Source organism: Gymnoscopelus braueri (assembly GCF_963280865.1).
Source record: "Gymnoscopelus braueri genome assembly, chromosome: 11".
NCBI classification, from domain to species: domain Eukaryota; kingdom Metazoa; phylum Chordata; class Actinopteri; order Myctophiformes; family Myctophidae; genus Gymnoscopelus; species Gymnoscopelus braueri.
In genome coordinates, this window is record NC_137613.1 from 2278173 (window position 1) to 2302243 (window position 24071).

At 40.7% G+C, this 24071-nt stretch overlaps 1 protein-coding gene across 1 annotated transcript in view; it reads right to left on the reverse strand.

Annotated features, from left to right (window-relative positions):
* The window catches only part of phf14 (PHD finger protein 14), a 162621-nt gene that overhangs the window by 125390 nt on the left and 13160 nt on the right, over window positions 1–24071 (reverse strand). Inside the window, exons 4-6 of the mRNA XM_080441968.1 lie at window positions 22725–22960; window positions 21483–21790; window positions 18718–18865 (exon numbers count right to left, since the gene is read on the reverse strand). Of these exons, the coding sequence (XP_080298094.1) occupies window positions 18718–18865; window positions 21483–21790; window positions 22725–22960 (692 nt within the window). The remainder of the gene's footprint in view (window positions 1–18717; window positions 18866–21482; window positions 21791–22724; window positions 22961–24071) is intronic.

Sequence of the window (24071 nt, forward strand, 5' to 3'; positions counted from 1 at the left end):
TCTTTGAATATGTATATGTTTTAAAGCAAATATTTGCTTCTGGGGGGTCCCTGGAACAAAACATTTTGAGATGGGGGTCCGCGGGCAAATACATATACTTTTGGGGGTCCTTGAGAACCACTGATATAGAAACATACGTTTTTTTCAAAAAACAGTACGATTTAGAAGACATTTGTAGAATCCCCCCAGAAACATTCATTTGAGTTACAAATGTTGGCTTTAAAAAAAGATATATATATTCAAAAAATTAAAAAAATTGCACAAATTGTCAAAAAAAACAAATTAAAAAAATAGCAGATCTATTTTTGAATAGCTAAAGAAATCTAAAAATGACACAGATGCTTTCCCGGTCTAAAAGGGTTAAGAGGACAGCATTAAGATTCTTTCTTGTGGCTCTTCTTCTTGTCTGAAGGCAGTTTTCTCTCTTTCCTTCCTGTGAAAGTTTTCCATTTAAAGAGCTTCCATTTTTTTTTGCTGTAACATGGGTAGGAGGTTCTGACTGAGTCATGCTGCTGGTACCACCTGGCTCAGGGGAGGCCTCATAATAAAAGCACTCGGTGTCGCGCTATGAGCTTGTAGATCTGCTATTTTTTGAATGGCCTAAAAAGAAATCTAAAAATGACACAGATGCGTTCCCGGATTCAATGTGTTAAATGCTAAAAAGTCGTGGGGAACATGTGGTCTAGGGAACATGTGGTCTAGGGAACATGTGGTCTAGGGAACATGTGGTCTGTGACATCATGACAGATGTGCAACAAAGACGCAGGGTAAAAAAAAAACAGCTTCACATCAGCGACACTCACTAAGACCTGAAGCCGATTCTACAAATGTCTTCTAAATCCCAACAGTATTCTGAAAAACCTATGTTTCTATATCAGTGGTTCTAAAACTTTTGCATGTCAAGAACCCCCAAAATATGTATTTAGCCGCCAACGCCCATCTCAAAATATTTTGTTCCAGGGACCCCCCAGAAGCAAAGATTTGAATACAAAAATAACACTTTAAAAGAAAATATATATATTCAAAGATTGCACATATGTTCACGATTTTCCAAAAAGAGCAGATCTACAAGCTTGTAGCGTGGCACTCGGTGCCGCGCTACGAGCTTGTATATCTGCTATTTTTGAATAGCCCAAAGTGGTAAATAATGCTTTTTAGCTCAAATCAAAAAGTGACACAAATGCGTTCCAGGTCTCAATAGGTTAGGACTGTCAACTTTCCTCAGAAATGATATTCGAATATTGGTCTTAAAAAATTGCAGATATTCGAATATATTCGAATATTATTATTATTATATATATATATATATATTTTTTTTTTAATTACATATTTTTTTGTGACAGAAACAGTAAAAAAAACAATGCATCGAGTGCTCGGATACAATAAAATATATATTTTGTTTGTTTTTATAACTTCATACATTGTTTTTTTTGTATTGTCCCTGTCAAATAAACATTAAAAAATCATATTCTAATTTACATATTTTCCCAATATTCGTGGAATATGGAATATTGGTTTGACAGCCCTACAATGGCTTAGGAGGTTTCCACACGACAGTGACGGTTGATGCATTCAAGGGCAACGGCAGGAGAGACACAACTTTGTGTCGTCCTAAACGGAGCTGGTTTGTCATGTTCTCTGGTTGCCACGGTTGCAGATAAAACAGTCACAAAAAACACAGTGTACAGCCTCATAAAAGAGAGAGAGAGAGAGTTACTTTGTTAACCCATTAAGACCGAGAACACTTCTGTTTCGTTTATCTTATTTCTTTTGGTATTCAAAAATAGCAGATCTACAAGCGCACTCGGTGCCGCGCTATGAGCTTGTAGATCTGCTGTTTTTGAACAATCGTGAAAATGTGTCCGCTTTTAAAATAAAAACTGCAGATCTACAAGCAGATCTACAAGCTCATAGCGCGGGGGCGACCATAGCTGAGTGGTTAGTGAGCCCGCATAGGGAGCCAGAGGCCCTGGTTGCCCCAGGTACGATTCCAGGCCACGCCAGCATATGTGTCGATGAAATGAAATTTGTCCCTGAGTAAGACTCTTAACCCCTAATTGCTCACAGGCCCTCATTGGAAAGAAGATCGCAAGGACTTTCATGAACGGACCTGTTAAAGGAATTATCCTTATTATCCTATCCTTACCGAGTGCCGCGCTATGAGCTTGTAGATCTGCTACATATCCGAACTTCTACCTCCCAATAATGGTACAAGGGTCTTGAGGTCTACTGACCAGTCACTCCTTAACACATTCCATGCCAGAGGTTAATCTCATAATGTACTCACCAGTGCCAACGTGTTATTGTTGTTTTTTTAGTTTTTTTCACGTCGCCATAGACCTTGTTAAAATCCTTAAGATTGAGCTGTGCACTGTTTGTAAACATCGCCGACATCTCACTGATTCTACCAGTGAAAACCACGTGTCAAACGGAGCTCCATTGTTGTAGTTAGAACGGTTTACGTTAAACAGTGATATGCGAGGAGAAAAAACTACAAGGAGAAAATGGAGTTTCAGTTTGCCGTGCTATGAGCTTGTAGATCTGTTATTTTTGAATAGCCAAAGAAATGTAAAAATGACACAGATGCGTTCCCGGATTGAATGCGTTAAACAAAAGAAACTGAGTGTTAATATATTTCTCCGGCCTTCTATCACAGCCTAGCGTCTCCTTCTATCACAGCCTAGCGTCTCCTTCTATCACAGCCTAGCGTCTCCTTCTATCACAGCCTAGCGTCTCCTTCTATCACAGCCTAGCGTCTCCTTCTATCACAGCCTAGCGTCTCCTTCTATCACAGCCTAGCGTCTCCTTCTATCACAGCCTAGCGTCTCCTATCACAGCCTAGCGTCTCCTTCTATCACAGCCTAGCGTCTCAAACAACACAACAAAAAGCTGGGCTCGCTTTGGGTCTCAAGGACGTAAAAAACTCAAAGCAATTAATTAATTTAAGTAGTTTAAAAGCGATGTGTAAAGTCTTTTTCTGAAACTTATTCCACTTCGTATGCATTTAAACAAATAAAGCTGCTGCCGAGACCACCTCAATTAATTGAGCTTTTTTTGCGTTTAAGGCAAATAATTAAGTTTACAGTCCAGAACTCATTGGGGCCTTTGTGTGTGTGTGTGTGTGTGTGCGTGCGTGCGTGCGTGCGTGCGTGCGTGCGTGCGTGCGTGCGTGCGTGCGTGCGTGCGTGCGTGCGTGCGTGCGTGCGTGCGTGCGTGCGTGCGTGCGTGCGTGCGTGCGTGCGTGCGTGCGTGCGTGCGTGCGTGCGTGCGTGCGTGCGTGCGTGCTTATGTGAGAGAGAGAGATCAATACTGCTCTAATTTAAGCTGGCGGCACAAAATCAGAAAAAGAGCCTGTTAATGACAAGCACGATGGTTCAGTTTGTTGTTAGGGAACTTTTATTTAATTATTTTGTTTATATATACTACAGCCTCTGGCCTTTGAATTAGAGCCCTACCAACATATCGCTGAATATATATATATATATATATATATATATATATATATATATATATATAGTTTTAAATGTTTTTAGCGAACATCTTTAACTCCGATCTGTGCTTCTGGGGGTCCCTGGAACAACATATTTTCAGATGGGGGTCCGCGGCCAAATACATATCATTTTGGGTGGTCCTTGACATGGAAAAGTTGGAGCACCACTGATATGGCAACATACTGTTAGGATTTAGAAAACATATTTTCTACCGGAGAGAGACCGTCGGGTATCAAATTATTGGTTTAGGAATGCGATAAAAACACAGAGATCTCCATGAATTCAATGCTTCATGGGGTGTTTCATTGATAGAAGATAAGTAATTTTTTGGGTGAACTACTCCTTTAAACCTATATGCGTTGGATATTTGAAAATAGCAGATCTACAAGCTCAAGCTGGTAGATCGCTATTTTCAAAAGAAATCACATCAAAAACACAAATCCTGGTACAGGGGTCACAAAAGACTTTTAGATGGGGGGGGGGCTAGCCCCAAAATAAGCAACTACACTTTACAATCCCAAATACTTACAAGCAACTTAACCATTTAAGACCGGGAACGCATCTGTGTCATTTTTTCCGATTTCTTTAGCTATTCAAAAATAGCTGATCTACAAGTTCTAGCCTAAAGTGGCGTTAATAAGCAGACCTGACAACACTGCTGGAGACCATTAGGGAGTAATGATGACAACATAGGAGATATGAAAATAAAAGCCGGTGGGTATGGGAGGGGGGGGGGGGGGGGGGGGCGGGGGGGACAAGAAGGGGACAATAGCAGCATCACAGCCAATAAAAACATGCTTTATTATGGTGGTCCGCTTAATGATGTCTGGCTCCTATGATCTAGCATTAGAGATATGATCAAAAGGGCTGTGGGCGTGTGTGTGTGTGTGTGCGTGTGTGCGTGTGTGTGTGTGTGTGTGTGTGTGTGCGTGCGTGTGTGTGTGTGCACGTGCGTGTGTGTGTGTGTGTGTGTGTGTGTTTGCATGCGTGTGTGTGTGTTTGTACTTGTATCACTATAGGTGTGAGGGCCAACTGTAGCGATGAGTATATTCATGTGGTGGTTTAGACTTATGTAAATCAGCCATTTTGGGCTATTTTTGCATTCATCAAATCGACCTCCTAAAGTGTTGATGTCCTCACAAGTAAAGCAATACACACGTAGTACAGCAACACAAATGGTGTGCGAATGTGTGTGTGGCTTGCTCCCTGGGTGTGTTGTGATGATGCTTTTGATCTTTCCAAGGCAGAGAGGGACTTGTGCTCCCACCTTTCACGTGTGTGTGTCTCTCTCTCTGTGTGTGTGTGTCTGTTGCATTATGGCTGCAGGACCAACGCAGCGCAGCGAGCCAGCATGGCAGAGACAGGACAACAAAGAGAGACCAGTGATGGAGTGGAGCGCTGAGAGAGGTCTCTCGGTCGCGGTCTCTCTCTCTCTCTCTCTCTCTCTCTCTCTCTCTCTCTCTCTCTCTCTCTCTCTCTCTCTCTCTCTCTCTCTCTCTCTCTCTCTCTCTCTCTCTCTCTCTCTCTCTCTCTCTCTCTCTCTCTCTCTCTCTCTCTAAATGAAACCCACTTAAACCCAGTGTTTTCTACAGAAACATCACAAACTAAATAGTGAAATGTATTTAGTGTGTGTTGGTGTCGGGTAGAAACCCAGTTTGTCCAAAACCGTTCCTTTTTATTATTAAAACAAAGTAAGACTTAAGCTGATCTACAAGCTCAAGATGCGAGGCGTGGCGTTGCGAGTTGTAGATCGCTTATTTTCACTGCTTTTGTGGGTGTTCATTTATAAATCAATAAACATTTTGGAATATGGAGATAACATGTTTCTGCCCGACAGCAATATTTTGTATTCCGCACGGCGACAGCAATGATGAAAAAATTCAACCACTTCTATTTTAAAATGTGTGAGCTTGTAGATCGGCTATTTTCGGTCATGAGGTTTGGTGTACGGGGGGGGGAAAAGAAGAACCGAGCCAAAGGTCAAGTTTACAAAGTATTAAGGGTTTAAGTGGTTAGTGTCTGAAAACACACATTTAACATGAATCCAATATGTACTGGGGGGTCCCTGCTTCATCCCTCTCTCAGCTAAGGGGTCCTTGGCCTTAAAAAAACATTGACGACCCCTGCTATAGATAGATACAGCCTCACTATAACAGTCTAACACACTGCAGCCATCATGCTCCAAAAAGTCATAATAAAATAAATAAACCTTGAACTTGAAGTCTGCCCATTTCTACCAGATGTTACTCTTTCTCTCTAAAGTATGAGGTTTGACTGCAGTGGTGGAAAAAGTACTCAAATGTTTTACTTAAGTAAAAGTATCAATACGGCAATGTAGAGTAAAAGTCAGAAATAAAAACACTAAAAAAGTATTGGTATGAAAATGTACTTACAGTACCAAAAGTAAAAGTACTAAAATGTTTGAAAATAGCAGATCTACAAGCTCACAACGCGTCGCGATGCGACGCGTTGTGAGCTTGTAGATCGGCTATTTTCAAATAGCCTAGGTATAAAATAGGGCTAAAGTGGTTAATGGTATGTTTTATAATATTATAATTTATATCTGCAAAGTAACTAGTAACTAAAGTTTTCAAATAGTTGTAGTGGAGTAAAAGTACAATATTTTCCTCTGAGATGTAGTGGAGTAGAAGTAAAAGTATTGAAAATTGGCAATACTCCACCTCAAAATGTGTACTTAAGTACGGTACTTGAGTAAATACTAAGTACTTAGTTACTTTAAACCACTGATAGCCTCATTATAATAGTCTAACACACTGCAGCCATCATGCTCCGAAAAGAATAAACCTTGAACTTGAAGTCTGTCCATTTCCACCAGATTTGACTCTTTCTCTTTCTCTCTAAAGTCAGTTGTTCACACCTCAGAAATGAGGGTTGACTGAAGTCATATTTTCTCTGTATAATGGAGGCCGGCGACATAATAACCCAGTGGATCATTATGTGGTCCAATCAGGACGATATAACTTACGCTACAGAGCCAGGTGTGAAGGTTTGCAAATGGCCGTCCCATTCACAGAGTGAACAGACCATTCAAATGTGATATTTAACCCATTAAGACCGGGAACGCATCTGTGTAACCACTTAAATCATTATTTTATACTTTGGCTATTACAAATATAGCAGATCTACAAGCTCATAGCTCATATGAGCTTGTAGATCTCCTGTTTTTGAAAAATCAAGAACATGTGTGCTTTTTAAAGCAAACATTTGTAGCTCAAATCTTTGCTTCTAGGGGGGTCCCTGGAACAAAACATTTTGAGATGGGGGTCCGCGACCGAATACATGTCTAAAATGTTTTCTAAATCCTGACAGTATGTTCTATAATCTATAATCAGTGGTGCTCCAACTTTTCCATGTCAAGGACCCCCAAAATTATATGTATTTGGCCGCAGACCCGCATCTCAAAATATGTTGTTCCAGGGACCCGCCAGAAGCAAATATTGGAGTTACACATTTCCCCTTTAAAAAAAGAATATATATATATATATATATATATATATATATATATATTCAAAGATTTGCTCAAATTTTTAAGATTTTTCAAAAATAGCAGATCTACAAGCTCAAAGCGCGGCACTCGGTGCCGCGCTATGAGCTTGTAGATCTGCAATTTTTCAATAGCCAAAGACATTTTAAAATGACACACAGATGCGTTTCCGGTCTTAAATGGATTAAATGCATTCCATTCATGCTAATGCACTGGGATAAGAGATGAAACAGTAATATATATATTTACCAAGGAGAGCATTATGTGCAGGTCAAGTCTTATGGTTGTGAATGGATTGTGTTAAAAAATAAATGCAATCTAAATGCAGTAAATGATGTTCATTCAGCGTGCAGGTCTCTGTTACGGTGTAGTTCTGACTATGATTGAGTCCCTTCTGGACACCTTGACCCACCGCTTATACAGTAAGAACAAACAGAGAAGACAACGGTAGCGTCGAGGTAAAGACATTAACCTCTGAGACCAATGGAGGAATAACAATAATGTACATGACTACTAATTGCCTGATGAAATTGTACACAGTTGTACAACATAAGTCCAGTACAGTATATGAAGAGAGAGAAACAGGCTATATGTATGTATTTACAGCAGGGATGGGAGGATAATCGTGATCGTTTAACACATTCCCTGCCAATAACGTAGATCTACGTTAATACAAATCCAACCGTTCACTGCCCCAAAAAAAATGTTTTGTTTTTTTCGCACACAGAACCAGAAGATCACGTGATCCAAAGAAGTACTGCTCCATTCACTTCCTGGTTAAAGTATTTAGGAAATATTCTTTATCTCGGCTCCTGTGTTTTACTAGGTATTTTTGGCGAGACATGCTATTTTCAACGGCGTATAACAAGCAAACGGGAGGTCGCCATGACATTTATTATTTTTTCGCAGCACAGTGAAACCCTCAGTGATTAGCAACCATCAGGGGATCAATCATACTGGAGAAAAATATTCTGTGACTCCTTGAAAAGGTTAGGGGAAAAAAAACTAAAAAACCTGGCAGCAACTAAAAAAAGCAGATAGTACCTGGCAGTGAATGTGTTGTTAAGGTGAAAGAAAAACGCTCACAAAGATCTGTGACGTGAAAATAAAGAGAATTCTGATTCCAGTTACTCCAATGTGCAAAATACACAAGATTGGTGCACAATAATGTGTCCTTTTCTCTACTTTAGAGGCTGTTACAGACACACACACACACACACACACCCACACACACACACACACACACACACACACACACACCCACACACTCACTGGTGTGGCGACTATTTTAGTATCTGCAAGGCATGCAGGGTCTTCCCCCGTTTAACCCATTAGGACCGGGAACGCATCTCTGTCATTTTATAGATTTATTTGGCTGTTCAAAAATAGCAGATCTACAAGCTCATAGCGCGGCACTATCTGCTATTTTTGAATAATTATGAAAATGTGTGCAAATCTTTGAATATACCGGTATATATTTTTAACTCAAAGCATTTTTTTTTTACTCAAATCTTTGCTTCTGGACATTTTTTTTTTTAAACGTATGTTGCTATAATCAGTGGTTCTCAAACTTTTTCATGTCAAGGACCCCCAAAATGATATGTATTTGGCCGCGGACCCCCATCTCAAAATATGTTGTTCCAGGCTAAGATTTGATTTAAAAATGTTAAAAAATATATATATATTCAAATATTTGCACCGATTTTTCACGATAAAAAAAAAATAGCAGATCTACAAGCTCATAGCGCGGCACTCGGTGCAGCGCTATGAGCTTGTAGATCTGCTATTTTTTTTAATAGCCCAAATAAAATCTTAAAATGACACAGAAATGAGTTCCCGGATTGAAGGGCTTAACGGGTCACCTTTCCACGCCACTGCGTCAGGATTAGGTGAGCATTTGTGACAACAATGGCCCCCCCCCCCTCCCCCCCCCCTCCTGTCCCCAATCAAAAAGCCTCTCTCCCTCAGGCTTGGTGGCATGCACCCTGTCACAGCTGGCACACACAGAGCGTTGGTGGCATCAGGGCTGGCAGGCTGGCAGAGCCAGGCTGTTTCAGATGGAACAGCTGTGGGTTTGGAGGCAGCCAGCCAGCCAGCCAGCCGTGTGTGTGTGTGTGTGTGTGTGTGTGTGTGTGTGTGTGTGTGTGTGTGTGTGTGTGTGTGTGTGTGTGTGTGTGTGTGTGTGTGTGTGTGTGTGTGTGTCCATCTCACACACACCAACACACGTACAAACATGTAGAGACAATGATTATAATGAAACATTGTAGAGACCATGATTGTATGATGAGGGCAATGAAGGAGACCATTATGTCCCTACGTGAGGCGGGTCTCTGAAATGTCCACAGCCCTCCTATGAGACACAGATCGAGTAAAAACAAATTGTACAATTTGTGTCATGACAAGGACCCCCATCTCGCAATAGTTTGTAATAGGGACGCCCCCCCCCCCCCCCCCCAGAAACAAAGATTTAGAGAGAAATTATTAGAAAATAATCAATTTAAATAAATATATTTTGCACAGATTTTCAAGATTTTGCAAAAATAGCACATCTACAAGCTCATATGAGCTATGAGCTTGTATATCTGCTAGTTTTGAACAGCCAAAGAAATCTAAAATGACACAGATGCGTTCCCGGTTTGTATTGAACACAGCCCGACTGAACTAAACACTCCACTGTGTTTCCAGGAGCTGGAAGTGTTGCTGATCTCAGATAGGATCTCAATAAGCTTCGGCAGAGAGATTCTCTCCAACATGTAGCGCTGCTCCATATCTGCACAGTGAAGTGCTAGATGTGGAGATAATATGGAATCTTCAGTGTAGCTTGTTTCATATTAAACGGCCGTGTCTCGCTCACGTGACAGAAGCTGAAAACATTGCAAATACTGTACATGTGTTGTCACGTTCATAGTAGACTTTTGAAATGATTCTACACCACAGACATTGTCTCCTGTGTTGGTAGGTTAACCCAATAAGACTGGGAAAGCATCTGTCATTTTCAGATGTCTTTGGGCTATTCAAAAATAGCAGATCTACAAGCTTGAGCTTGTAGATCTGCTATCTTTGAAAAATCGTGAAAATGTGTGCAAATCTTTGAATATATATATTTTTAAAGCCAACATTTGTAACTCAAATCTCTGCTTCTGGGGGGTCCCTGGAACAACATATTTTTATGTGGGGGTCCGCGGCCAAATGCATGTTGGGGCTCCTTGACATGAAAAAGGTTGAGAACCACTGATATAGCGACATAAAAAAACTGTTAGGATTTAGAAGACATTTGTAGGATCCCCAAAAGCAAAGATTTGAGTTACAAATGTTCGCTATATATAAATATAAGATATATAAAAAATTGCAGATCTACAAGCTCATATTGCTATGAGCTTGTAGATCTGCTATTTTTGAATAGCCAAAGCGCAAGATAATGGTTAAGGTGGTTCAAATCTAAAATGACAGATGCTTTCCCGGTGTTAAAGGGTTAATGTACGAAAAAACTAATACGTTTAAATATGGAGCAACGATATATAGCAACATGTTGGATTTAGAGGACATTTGTAGAATCGCACTCAGGTCTGAATGGGTTAAACACATAGTGCATCCCTATTACCTACTGCAGGGGTCTTCAACAGGGGGTCCGGGACCCCTAGGGGGTCCTCAGAGTTACTACAGGGGGTCCGCCAAATCTTTGTGTGATATGTTTTTTTTTTTTACCTTAACCACTTGAAGCCTGGCATCCCTTTTCTGAGGAGAACTTTAGACAAAAATACAAAAATAGCAGCTGCGAGGCGTTGTGAGCTTGTAGATCTGCAATTTTTTGGCAAAGAGGTATTGGTGTAGAGGGGAAAAAGAACAGACCAAGTAAACAAAAAAAGTTTAATCTATAACTAATTTTTATGCAATATAGAGGGGGTCCCTGCTTCATCTCTCTCTCAGCTAGGGGGTCCTTGGGCTGAAAACGTTGAAGACCCCTGACCTACTGCATCAATGTGTCTTTGACATCATGGTCATGTTTTTAACACAATACCACCACCTGTTGGCATTTAAATCTATGTTTCAGAATGTTAATAAAAATCAGAAAACGTGTTTCTTTTTTCCCAGCCGTAATCAAGCATTAAGAGATAAAACTTGAAGTAAAGTGAAACCAACCAAACTCCAGGCTCCCACATGCACACACGCCTATATACGCTCCGTTTCCTTTTCACATTATTTTTAGGGATGATAAACCGTCTCATAGTTAAGGCTCTCTGCACTAAAAAAGATACATCATCAAAAAAGCTACAAAAAAAAAAAGTCCACATTTTTTAATTAAAAGGTTCCAAAGTCACATTGTATCATTAACTTTGAGCAGCGGGTCACATGACCCATGAACTTATATTAACCCTTTAAGAGCGGGAACACATATATGTGTCATTTTAGGATTTATTTGGGTTATTCAAAAAATAGCAGATCTACAAGCTCATAGCGCGGCACCATTTCTGGGGGGTCCCTATTAGAACATATTGTGAGATGGGGGTCCTTGACATGACACAAATAATAGCACTATGAGCTTGTAGATCTGCTATATATATTTATTTATTTTAAGAATCTGGAAAATGTGTTTAAATCTTTGAATATATGTCTACATTTTTACCTCAAATCTTTGCTTCTGGGGGGTCCCTGAAACAAAATATTTTTCAGATGGAGGTCCACGGCCAAATACATTATATGTTTTGGGTGGTCCTTGACATGAAAAAGTTTAAGAACCACTGACATGATATTTAATAAAGACTTGTTTAGAAGACATTTGTAGAGGCAAAAGATATGAGTTACAAATGTTCGCTTTAAAAAACATATATTGAAAGATTTTCATGATTTCTCAAAAATAGCAGATCTACAAGCTCGGTGCCGCGCTATGAGCTTGGAGATCTGCTATATTTGAAAAGCTCAAAAGGAATCTAAAAAATGACACAGAGATGCGTACCCGGTCTTGAAGGGTTATTCTTACTGCCATAGGAGGATAGAAAATAAAGGTCCACGGTACAGAGGAGGGTTTAGATAAGAACTGACTGGCCTTCCTGCCCTCCTCCTCGTCTCCAGAAGACTCTCCACTTACGTCTCTGATCTGGAGGCTTTCCAGGAAGATTAAACGTGTCTCAGAGGAGCCAAAATATCAACCAACCAAAGGAACAAGATAACGGTGAGAACCTGCTCACTAATATGGAGCCCAGTATGCCTATAGAGAGAGCTGCTGATTACCGCCCTGGCTTTAACCCCTACAAGTGAGACCTGCTCACTAATATGGAGAGCAGTAGAGGGTAGCAACCGAAACGGACCCGTGAATAATTAAGGACCTGAGAAAACATTCTAAACTAATGGCCGAAACGGACCCGTGGATAAGTGGACCCGGTACGAAACGGGAGACAGAGGCAAACTGGACCCCAGGCCCAAAACGAACCCAGGATAATTCAAATGTATTAGACGCGGTCCGACCGGCTCTCATACCCGTACTGGACCCGGAGCTTATTTAATGCTAAAATCACCGTGGCGTTCAGATCAGTCAACTCACGCCCCAACAGAGTAATCACAGACGAGCTGCGTAGCGTGCGTTCTGCTCTGTGTTGCAGACAGACGGAGAACATGTTCGCCGACTTTATACCGCCCGTCCCCGCAGATAATGTCCATAAACAAGCTTCACAAAGATGACGTTCCAACTTGCATCTTCCCGCTTAAAAACCTCCATGGTGTTCAACTTCAGCTTTAGATCGGCTGTGTTTCAATCGGCTGTTTAGACGGGACTCATTCAATATGCGAGAACAGTCGATATGGATTTTGTAGCGTAATTACAACGCATATGTCTCATTGTAAAACCAAAGGTTAAAGAGATTCATATAATAATAATAATAATAATAATGAAAAGCTGGTCGTCGGGTCCTCACGGGTCCATCCATTTCAAATGGATCCAAACAAGACCCGTGGCAATTGGAACTGATCTGACCCGTGCCCGAGGGACAAGTCAATATTTTGGCCCCGAGCCAAGCCGGTTCGTGGCTCAGGTCTTCGGTTTCAGGCGGACCCGTGCTACCCTACCACTGCTGATTACGGCCCTGGGTAACCCTTTATGAACAATTGACAATGTAGGCATCTATCAGATACTCTTATTCAGAACAACTTACAATAATCAAGGTAATCACAAAACATAGAATACAGAGACAATGTAGTGTCTCATTAAACTATAGGATCATAGAATACAGAGACAGTGTAGTGTCTCAGTAAACTATAGGATCATAGAATACAGAGACAGTGTAGTGTCTCAGTAAACTATAGGATCATAGAATACAGAGACAGTGTAGTGTCTCAGTAAACTATAGGATCATAGAATACAGAGAGACAGTGTAGTGTCTCAGTAAACTATAGGATCATAGAATACAGAGACAGTGTAGTGTCTCAGTAAACTATAGGATCATAGAATACAGAGACAGTGTAGTGTCTCAGTAAACTATAGGATCATAGAATACAGAGACAGTGTAGTGTCTCAGTAAACTATAGGATCATAGAATACAGAGACAGTGTAGTGTCACAGTAAACTATAGGATCATAGAATACAGAGACAGTGTAGTGTCTCAGTAAACTATAGGATCATAGAATACAGAGACAGTGTAGTGTCTCAGTAAACTATAGGATCATAGAATACAGAGACAGTGTAGTGTCTCAGTAAACTATAGGATCATAGAATACAGAGACAGTGTAGTGTCTCAGTAAACTATAGGATCATAGAATACAGAGACAGTGTAGTGTCTCAGTAAACTATAGGATCATAGAATACAGAGACAGTGTAGTGTCTCAGTAAACTATAGGATCATAGAATACAGAGACAGTGTAGTGTCTCAGTAAACTATAGGATCATAGAATACAGAGACAGTGTAGTGTCTCAGTAAACTATAGGATCATAGAATACAGAGAGACAGTGTAGTGTCTCAGTAAACTATAGGATCATAGAATACAGAGACAGTGTAGTGTCTCAGTAAACTATAGGATCATAGAATATAGAGACAGTGTAGTGTCTCAGTAAACTATAGGATCATAGAATACAGAGAGACAGTGTAGTGTCTCAGTAAACTATAGGATCATAGAATACAGAGACAGTGTAGTGTCTCAGTAAACTATAGGATCATAGAATACAGAGAGACAGTGTAGTGTCTCAGTAAACTATAGGATCATAGAATACAGAGACAGTGTAGTGTCTCAGTAAACTATAGGATCATAGAATACAGAGACAGTGTAGTGTCTCAGTAAACTATAGGATCATAGAATACAGAGAGACAGTGTAGTGTCTCAGTAAACTATAGGATCATAGAATACAGAGACAGTGTAGTGTCTCAGTAAACTATAGGATCATAGAATACATAGACAGTGTAGTGTCTCAGTAAACTATAGGATCATAGAATAAAGAGAGACAGTGTAGTGTCTCAGTAAACTATAGGATCATAGAATACAGAGAGACAGTGTAGTGTCTCAGTAAACTATAGGATCATAGAATACAGAGAGACAGTGTAGTGTCTCAGTAAACTATAGGATCATAGAATACAGAGAGACAATGTAGTGTCTCAGTAAACTAAGGATCACAGGTAAAACAAGAACCTAGCATCAGTCTAAACAATATGATATCAAAATAATAGTCTGTACATTAAAACTATAGAAACTATAGGATACATTACCAGGTAAACAATGAAGCTAGCATCAGTCTATATTGTAACATTGTGGTCAAGATTAACGGAGACAAAACCATGAGCCGATACCAGGTTTCCAGTGGACAGACACAGTGTGTGTACGTACAGTATGTTATGTATCTAAGTGCAGGTGTCTGATAGGATGCTTTGTGGAGCGCTGCTCCCAAGGTTAACATCCCTGATTCACTGTCTAGCCCAGTCACAGTGATACAGAGTGGTGCTGTCCATGCCAAGGCCAGTCTCTCTGTGTGTGTGTGTGTGTGTGTATGAATGTGCGAAAGTGCGTGAAGCATGCTTTATACACACACGTCATATGACACAATAGATATGTGTTACATGTTCCCTGCAGTGTTGCCAGATTTTGCAAGTGAAAAAAGACTATCAGGTCTATGAAAATAAGCCCAAAATAAGCAACAAAGCCTCATACACACACACACACACACACACACACACACACACACACACACACACACACACACACACACACACACACACACACACACACACACACACACACACACACACACACACACACACACACACACACACACACACACACACACACACACACACACACACACGAAAATACCCTGGCACAAATTATTTTCAGATAGGGGGGGGTCTGCAGACAAATCCATATTAAATTGATATGAAAATGTTTGAGAACCACTGGTTTAAACAACATCAGAGAGCAAAGCCCAAATACTTAACTACACTTTAGAAACAAGTACCAATATTTACCAGTGACTTTACGAAAAAAAACAAGCCTTACTTCTACTCCACTACATCTCAGAGACAAATATTGTACTTTTACTCCACTACAATTATTTGACAGTTACTAGTTACTTTGCAGATATACATTATTACATTATTTAACACACATTAACCACTTTAGCCCTATTCTATAAATAGGCTATTTGAAAATAGCCGATCTACAAGTTGTGATTTTGTAGATCGGCTATTTTCAAACATTTTAGTACTTTTACTTTCGGTACTGTAAGTATATTTTGATGCCAATACGTTGGTACTTTTACTCAAGTAACATTTTGAACAAAGGCCTTTTACTTGTAACAGAGTTAGTTAAGTTTTACTTAAGGAAAATGTCTGAGTACTTTTTCCATGTTTTTTTTGTTGTATTGTAGTGATAATTCTAGGCCACCGATTTTAAAGGTTCCATGACATTCATTTTCACTTTTTTTATTTTTTATGTTTTTTGGGGGGTTTTATGACCTCAATTACACCCAAAAGATCTGAACATTCAGTGGATTTTCTGTGGTCTGGGGTTTTCTGAATAATTAGGCTGAAAAGTAATCTGAGCTTGGCCCTTCGGCAGTGAGGTCACAGCCGATTAATCCCGCCCACTCTCCTCCTCGCCCCTTCCCTCCCCTATCCTTTCCTTTGGGGGGGGGGGGGGGGGGCGGAGCAGAGGCGATGATTGACAGGCAAAATCCCTCACTAGCGACACCCGCAGGCAAAGATTTATTTTTTCATTGCAGTTGAAAAGGCTTTAGAAATGTGAGAGAAAAACACCTGCCATGGATCAATGGAGTGGAATTTTTTGTTAAAACTTTCTATACACGTTTGAAGGACCATGACAAAGACTTTTAACGTGTGGTAAAACTGAACGCCATGAAACCTTTAACAAGAGTCCCAGGGACTAACCGTGAATGTTAGCTCATTAGTTAAAGCAACTCTCTGGCACATTTTACATTGATGTGCAAAGTGTGGAAGTGTTGATTGATGTGCATTGTCCCTGCTTAAATAAATAAATAAACTTGGCTTGTTTGTTTTTTTGGGTAGAGATGGAAGTGGAGGCGTTTGCCTTGAACCACACTACGCTGTGCGGCGCTGGGTCTTCAGGTAATAGCATCAGAGCGTCAGACATTATGTAAAGCCTGACGCACAGCGTGAGACAGTGAAGCACAGCTAGAGGATTCTCAAAGGCCTTCACTTTACTTTGAGGAGCTGTTCTGAAGCATTTAACCCTCTGAGACCCGGAACGCGTTCGTGTCATTTTTGGATTTCTTTGGCTGTTCAAAAAAATAGCAGATCTACAAGCTCATAGCGCGTCACTTGTAGATCTGCTATTTTTTTTTAATCGTGAAAATTGGTGCAAATCTTTGAATATATTGTTTTTTAAAGCATTTTTAAAACATTTTCAACTAAAATCTTTGCTTCTGGGGGATTCTACAAATGTCTTCTAAATACTAAAAGTTTATTTTATGAAAAAACTTATGTTGCTATAATATCAGTGGTTCTCAAACTTTTTCATGTCAAGGACCCCCAGAATTATATGTATTTGGCCGTGGACCCCCATCTGAAAATATTTTGTTCTAGGGACCCCCAGAGGCACAGATTTGAGTTATATATATATATATATATATATATTCAAAGATTTGCACATCAAAAATAGCAGATCTACAAGCTCATAGTGCGGCACTCGGTGCCGTGCTATGAGCTTGTATATCTGCTATTTTTGAATAGCCCAAAGAAATCTAAAAATGACACACAGATGCTTCCCCGGTCTAAATGGCTTAAACATTATACTTCAATGACTGGAGACCCCCAGGGGTCTAGAGACCCTGTCTGTACCTACATGATGATTACATCAAGGCATTTAGCTGGAGGCACAACTAAAGGCAAAGTGAGAACATGTCCTCTGGCTGTGTTGTTGGGTTCCACAATCAAAAGGAGGCGGTGGCTCTAACTTTTTTAAATGATCACATATATAAACTCAGGTTACCTGGTTTATGTACCAGACAAAACCAGTCTGAACCGGTCTAAAGCCTGCCTACTACATCCAGTAATTTGCACACGCGCACGCGCGCACACACACGCGCGCACACACACGCACACACACACACAGTTTCCGTTCTAGACAAACTGCACTAAATAAATAAAGTATTGTTGTGTGTTGTAGGTATGGAGGTATGTATGTATCTAAAGGTCTGTCATGCCCAAATCTATTGGGGAACTAGGAAGAGGAGATGTGAACTTTGTGTGATATATATATTTTTTTTACCTTAACCCCTTGAACCGTAGCATCCTTTTTCTGAGGAGAACTTTAGCCAAAAATAGCAGATCTACAAGCTCACAACGCCTTGCAGCGTTGTGAGCTTGTAGATCTGCTATTTTTGGCAAAGAGGTGTATAGGTGTAGAGGGAAAAAAGAACGGTAAAAAAAAAACGAGTTTAATCTGAAACACAATTGTAGGTCTACCAATATAGAGGGGGTCCCTGCTTCATCTCTTCAGCCAATCAGCGTATGTCAATCAACATGGCCCTGAGCGAAGACGCTGGATTGGCTCAGACGTTTTTGGGGTTTCTGCAAAACGCGCAACCCTGCGCTTTATACTTGGGGCCAGAACCAGTCTGCTGAAGACACATGATGATGTGAATTCACACGACCGGATGTTTTTCTTATGGACGGGTCATAAACTGCAAACCCAGCCACAGACAGAAAGCAAGCCCTTTTTTTTTAGGTGGCTTTAAAACAAAAGCAAATAAATAAATGGGGGTGATTGAAAATGACTATTTACCATTACAACCGTGGCTGTCTGGAAGAGAAAGCCACATCCAGGCCCAGTTAATTGATTTAGTTTGCAACCGTTCAGACACAGAAGATGTGTTCTACACAAAACGTATTAACAGGATTAGCGTTGCTTTGGGAAACAGGAACATCATGAAAGAATGTTTTCTAATATGGCTGAACACATTATATATATATATATATATATATTTATTATTATTTGTTTTGCCTTTTTATTTATAGTCAGTGTAGAATAAAGTTGCCGTGTCCAAAGACAGAAGTGTTTTTGGAGCTTCCAGTGCATGTCTGATCTGCCATGCATTTCTTTTCATTTGTTTGGAGGGTTTCTTTCTCCCTTTTTTCCTGAAAAGTAACAGTTTTTTTTGTTTGGTTTCCATCACACTCGGTGGCGCGCTATGAGCTTGTATATCTGCTATTTCTTTTAATAGCCTCCACAGTTGTGTCACATCTGGACGATCGGGGCAGCTTTTACCTTCGTGGACGGTCACTCCACAGTTGTCACACTGGATGATCTCGTCGGCGTCCTCGCTGTTGTCCCCCAGACACACGCAGCAGATGAGGATGTGCTCCATCCTCTGGACGCTCCAGGTCTGGGTGCTGGGCTCCAGCAGAGAGCCGTCCTGAGGAGAGAGAGAGAGAGAGAGAGAGAGAGAGAGGATGGAGGCAAAGCAGAGCCACAGTAAATGCCACCGATAATATTGGCCTAATCCAGAGGTCTTCAACAGGGTGGGTCCCCGGACCCCTAGGGTGTTGGTTCGCCAAGTGGGGTCCGGGGACCAGGGTTCCAGGGGGTCCCCAGCAAAATGTGTTAATATAGCATCACAACACTTTTAACCACTTTAACCGTTTATACTTTGGCTATTCAAAAATAGCAGATATACAAGCTTATAGCGAGTGCCGTGCTATGAGCTTGTAGATCTGCTATTTTTTGAAAAATCCTGAACATTTGTGCAAATCTTTGAATATATATATTTTTAAAGCCAACATTTGTAACTCAGATCTTTGCTTCTGGGGGGTCCCTGGAACAACATATTTTGAGATGGGGGTTGGCGGCCAAATACATATAATTTTGGGGGTCCTTGACATGAAAAGGTTTGAGAACCACTGCCCTAGGGGGTCCTCAGAGTTACTATAGGGGGACGCCGCCAAATCTTTTTTTTTTTACAATAACCACTTGAATCCTATTCCGAGGAGAACTTTAGCTAAAAATAGCCGATCTACAAGCTCACAACGCCTTGCAGGCGTTGTGAGCTAGTAATCAGGCGTTGTGAGCTTGTAGATTGTCTATTTCCGGCAAAGAGGTTAATGTGTAGAGTGAAAAAAGAGCAGACAGTGAGCTAAACGTACAGATTCCTTTGGTCCTTTATACATTTATGGGTGAAATTCATGATGTACTTGATTCATTTCAGGGACAAAATATTACCTCAAAGAAAGAACTTCATCCCTTTTGCACCACCCTCTATTTTATGCAATTAACTGTGGCCTTTGCCATTGGACAATTATAATTGTTCATATTGTAATTTTGATTAATTGGTTCAGCCCTCCTAAACAGAAGTACCAGAGTATATGTGCATGTTTATTGTTCTATGGCTCACACTGCCTCACATAGCTAGTAGTGTCCTTGACATTTTCATGTCAAGGACCCCCAAATGCATACGTATTTGGCCGCAGACCCCCATTTGAAAAAGGTTTTGAGCCAAGGACCCCCATAAGAGAAGTTTTGCCATAATTTGCCTTCAACATTGTTTCATAAACAGCCCTTGTACTCACAACGTGTCACATCTAGCCCACAAATAAAATAGGGTTCATGTGTTTAAACTGTTCCTCAATTTGGCTGGGGACCCCCCTGGAATCCCCTCATGGACCCCAGACACCACTTGCAGGATGATTATCAGACGTAGCGTTGTCACTGACCCTTCTCCTGGGACATGCCATCATTGGTCAGCTCCTCGTCAAATGCATTAAAGGTAGGGTAAGTGATATTTTTGGGCTAAAACAAAAAGTATTTTGTTAAAAGGTTAAAGCACTATATTCTGATAGTAATCATTGCTATAGAGTGTTTTTTCAGTAACAGGAGTCTCCCCGTCTCTCCAGCTCTTTAATAAACAGAAAATACATTTTCTGGTAGGTGTCAAAATCTCAGCCAATCAGGAGAAAGTACCCATTTTTAAGCTTATTTTTTATAGTGTTCCAGTTCAAATTTTTCCTGCTCATTTCTTAGTGTCATCACTTCCAATTTCACTTGTTTAATCTATATCCTGATTGAGTTCTCTATCCTGATTGGATAAAATTGGAAATGAAACTGAAACTGAAACGAAAATGCATTTTCTGTTTTATAAAGAGCTGGAGAGACATGGAGACTCCTTATATGGACAGGACACTCTATAGTAACGAGCACTATCAGAACATAGACCCATTTCGCAATTATTTGAATAATCGCAAATCACTTACCCTACCTTTAAGTTACTAGTTTTTGGTACGAACATTTTGTAACTTTTTTCCTAGATAGACTCCTTTTCCAGAAGGTGGCACATCCTGTTTCCTGTTCAGTTTCCCATAGCTTCATTTGATTGGCTCAGCAGCAGATTTTAAACATAGGACACCTTCCTGTGTGTTTCTGGTTCAAATCTGCTGCTGAGCCAATCAACTGAGGCTATGAGGAACTGACCCGGAACAGGACATGTATATAATGTCACTTTCTGGAAAAGGGAAATGCAGTCATTAACACATTCCATGCCAATCGCGTAGATCTACGCGAACCTATTTAAAGCCGCAGCGTGCCAGTCGCGTAGATCTACGCGAACCGCCGATTCCCATTGTAATCGCCCCAGGTGCACTTTCCGAATTTTTTTGATCCATTTCCGTTTCCGGTTTCCGGTCGGAAACGGAATTATTCGGGTTCCGGTTTTTTCGATCGTATCCGCTTCCTGTCTGGGATCCTGTTTAAAACTCGATTTTCTCGGTTATTGTTTTTCTCCTCGCTGATCACTGTTTACCGTGTATCGGCTGTAGCTTCAAGATGGCGGCTCGCATTTGGAAACTGTTTTCGCTGACCGTTTCTCACGGATCCGCTGTGTGTTTAGAACCAAATGAACGCGCACTTTTAACTTATTTAGCGAGGTCTGTGGCGACATGATAAAAACAAAAAAACAACAATAAAACGCTGGCACTGGTGAGTACATTATGAGATTAAACTCTGGCATGGAATGTGTTAAGGACGTTTAGGCTGTCACTCACCTCGTGGCCCTTCCCCTGAGACATGCTGTCATTGGTCAGCTCCTCGTCAAAGGCTCCGCCCCCTCCGCTGCTCTTTGGCTGTTTCTTCTTCTTGAGTTTCTTCTTCTGCGCTTTGTCGCTGTCACTGCTGCTGTTGTTGACGTTGTTGTTGTTGTTGTTGTTCTCGGTGTCCTCGTCGTCGTCCTCTTCCTCATCCTCGTCGTCCTTGTCTTCGTCGTCATCGTCATCATCGTCGTCGTCATCGTTATCTTCATCGTCATCGTCGCTGGCGCTCGCCCCGTCCTCCTCATCCCCCTCGGCCCCTCCTCCTTTTAGGGACGGAATGATTAGAAGATTGTTATCAGTGGTGTAAAAGTAACTAAGTACATTTACTCAAGTACAACTTTGAGGTATTTTTTGCTTTACTGGAGTATTTCCAATTTTCAGTACTTTTACTTCTACTCCACTCCATTTACTAACGATTAAAATTAATTGGTTTTTTTTAAGGGCCAAATTTTTTTTTCATTGTTTTTGACCAAGTCTACACCCGCAACCACACGTGACTTCCACTTTATTCTTCTTCTTCCTCGTCGTCTTTGTATTGGTATTGTTTGTGTTGGAGCGCCTCAGTGCGGCTGCAGAGTTCATGTGCAACCTCTTCCAGAGAGAGATAGAGACACTACAAACTCTGCTGGAGACACAAAACAATTTTTTTTTTTTCACAAAATTTTTTACACACGGTTATCGATTACTTAATTGGTAAGACCTAACGGTAACCGGTTAATAAAATGTCTCCATTTGGCCATCCCTAACCCCTTTAACACATTGGGTGCCAAAACCGTATATATACAGTTTTTGAAAAAAAAATGAAAAAAAAAAAATTCCTTCACAGCACCAGGAGATATCATTTTTCGAAGATTTAGACTCCAATCCACTTCCTGGTTAACTTATGACTTCAAAAACCTGTATCTCGGCTCCTGTGTACTTTTTTTTTTTACAATGTTAATTTAACTATTTTCAACTGGCTGCAACTATGGAACGGATTACCGAATGTTTTTAATTTTTTCCCCCCGATTGTACGAGACCTGTATGTGTGTAATGAGGGGATCACCGTGAGGACGGTGATCACTGAAAATATTTTGTGACTACTTGAAAAAGGTTCAAAAATGGTTAAGAATCCTGGCACTCAACGTATAATATTTTAATAAACCTCGTGTGTAAAACATGCGAGTACTTTTTCCAACCCAGTGCTTCCATCCTTACCTCCTTTCCCGGCCGCAGCAGCAGAGTTCTTGCTCTTCTTCTTGCCCGCCGTGGGCCTCCAGTCGTTGTCGTCCTCGCTGTCGTAGTCGTCCATCTCGTTGAGCTCCTCCATGGTGGTGAAGTCCAGCATGGGCCGGTTCCTCCTGAAGTTCCACTTCTTGGGCTCCGTCTGGCCCTGGACCCCCCCCGCCCCTCCCACCTCCTCCGCTGTGGTGGTCCCTCCTCCTCCTCCAGACCTGGGGGGATCGATGTTGTTGTCACAATGAGAGGCTGGATTAAACCCATTAAACGCATCTGTGTGACCACTTTAACCATTATTTTATACTGTGGGCTATTCAAAAATAGCAGATCTATTTAAGCTCATATACAATACAATACAAACAAACACAAACAACATACACAAACAAAGAGGTTATCAATACATCTATATAACATCATCAGAGCTAGGGATGCCACAATCTGACCTTGAGCCAATTCGAATATTCGACAGCCCTGGCGAATATTATTCGATTATTCGACGGCACCGTAACCCCCCCCCCCCCCCCCCCAATGATTAAAAATGATTTTTTTTTTTTTTTAGGATGCAGGCCACCGGGAATAGTCCCGGTCCTTCCGACGGCCAATCCGGCCCTGAGTGTGTGGCTGCAGCAGCACTCTGAGTCTGCACAGACAGCGCAGCTGGCTTCCTCCACTTTACAGTAAAACAAACTGTGGCCATTTACAATTATTAAGACTATAATATTACTATTATTAGTATTAGCATATATTTTGATTGAAACTAAGGCATAAAAAATAAAAAATATTTAAAAAAATTAAAAAAAATATTTAAAAAAATAATTAAAATCGAATTTTAAAAATCATATTCGATTATGGAGACTAACGAATATTCGAATAATCGGTGGCATCCCTAATCAGAGCCGGGGGGGGGGGGGGGATTTACTAACAGAAAACATTACAGAGTGAACACAAAAAGACAGTTCTTGCAGCTTTCTTATTTTTTGAGTCATACATTGTTTTAATGTACTGCCTGGCTTCAATCTCAAATACAAAGAATGAGGGTTTGGCATGACTAAATTTGGATTTATGTATATGAAATGTAGCTAGAATAATGATGAAATTAATTATGAATTCCTCGTTTTTTCTTCTTATTACTATTATTACTGAAGCCAAACAGTACATTTTGCATTTAGACTAAAGTCAGAGTCAACATTATCAACAATATACAGATATACTTCCTTCCAAAACGTGTTAATGTGGGTACAATTCCAAAATAAGTGCAGCATTGTCTCTGGGTACATCTTAAAATGACACACAGATGCGTTCCCGGTCTTAAAGGACAACTTTGGT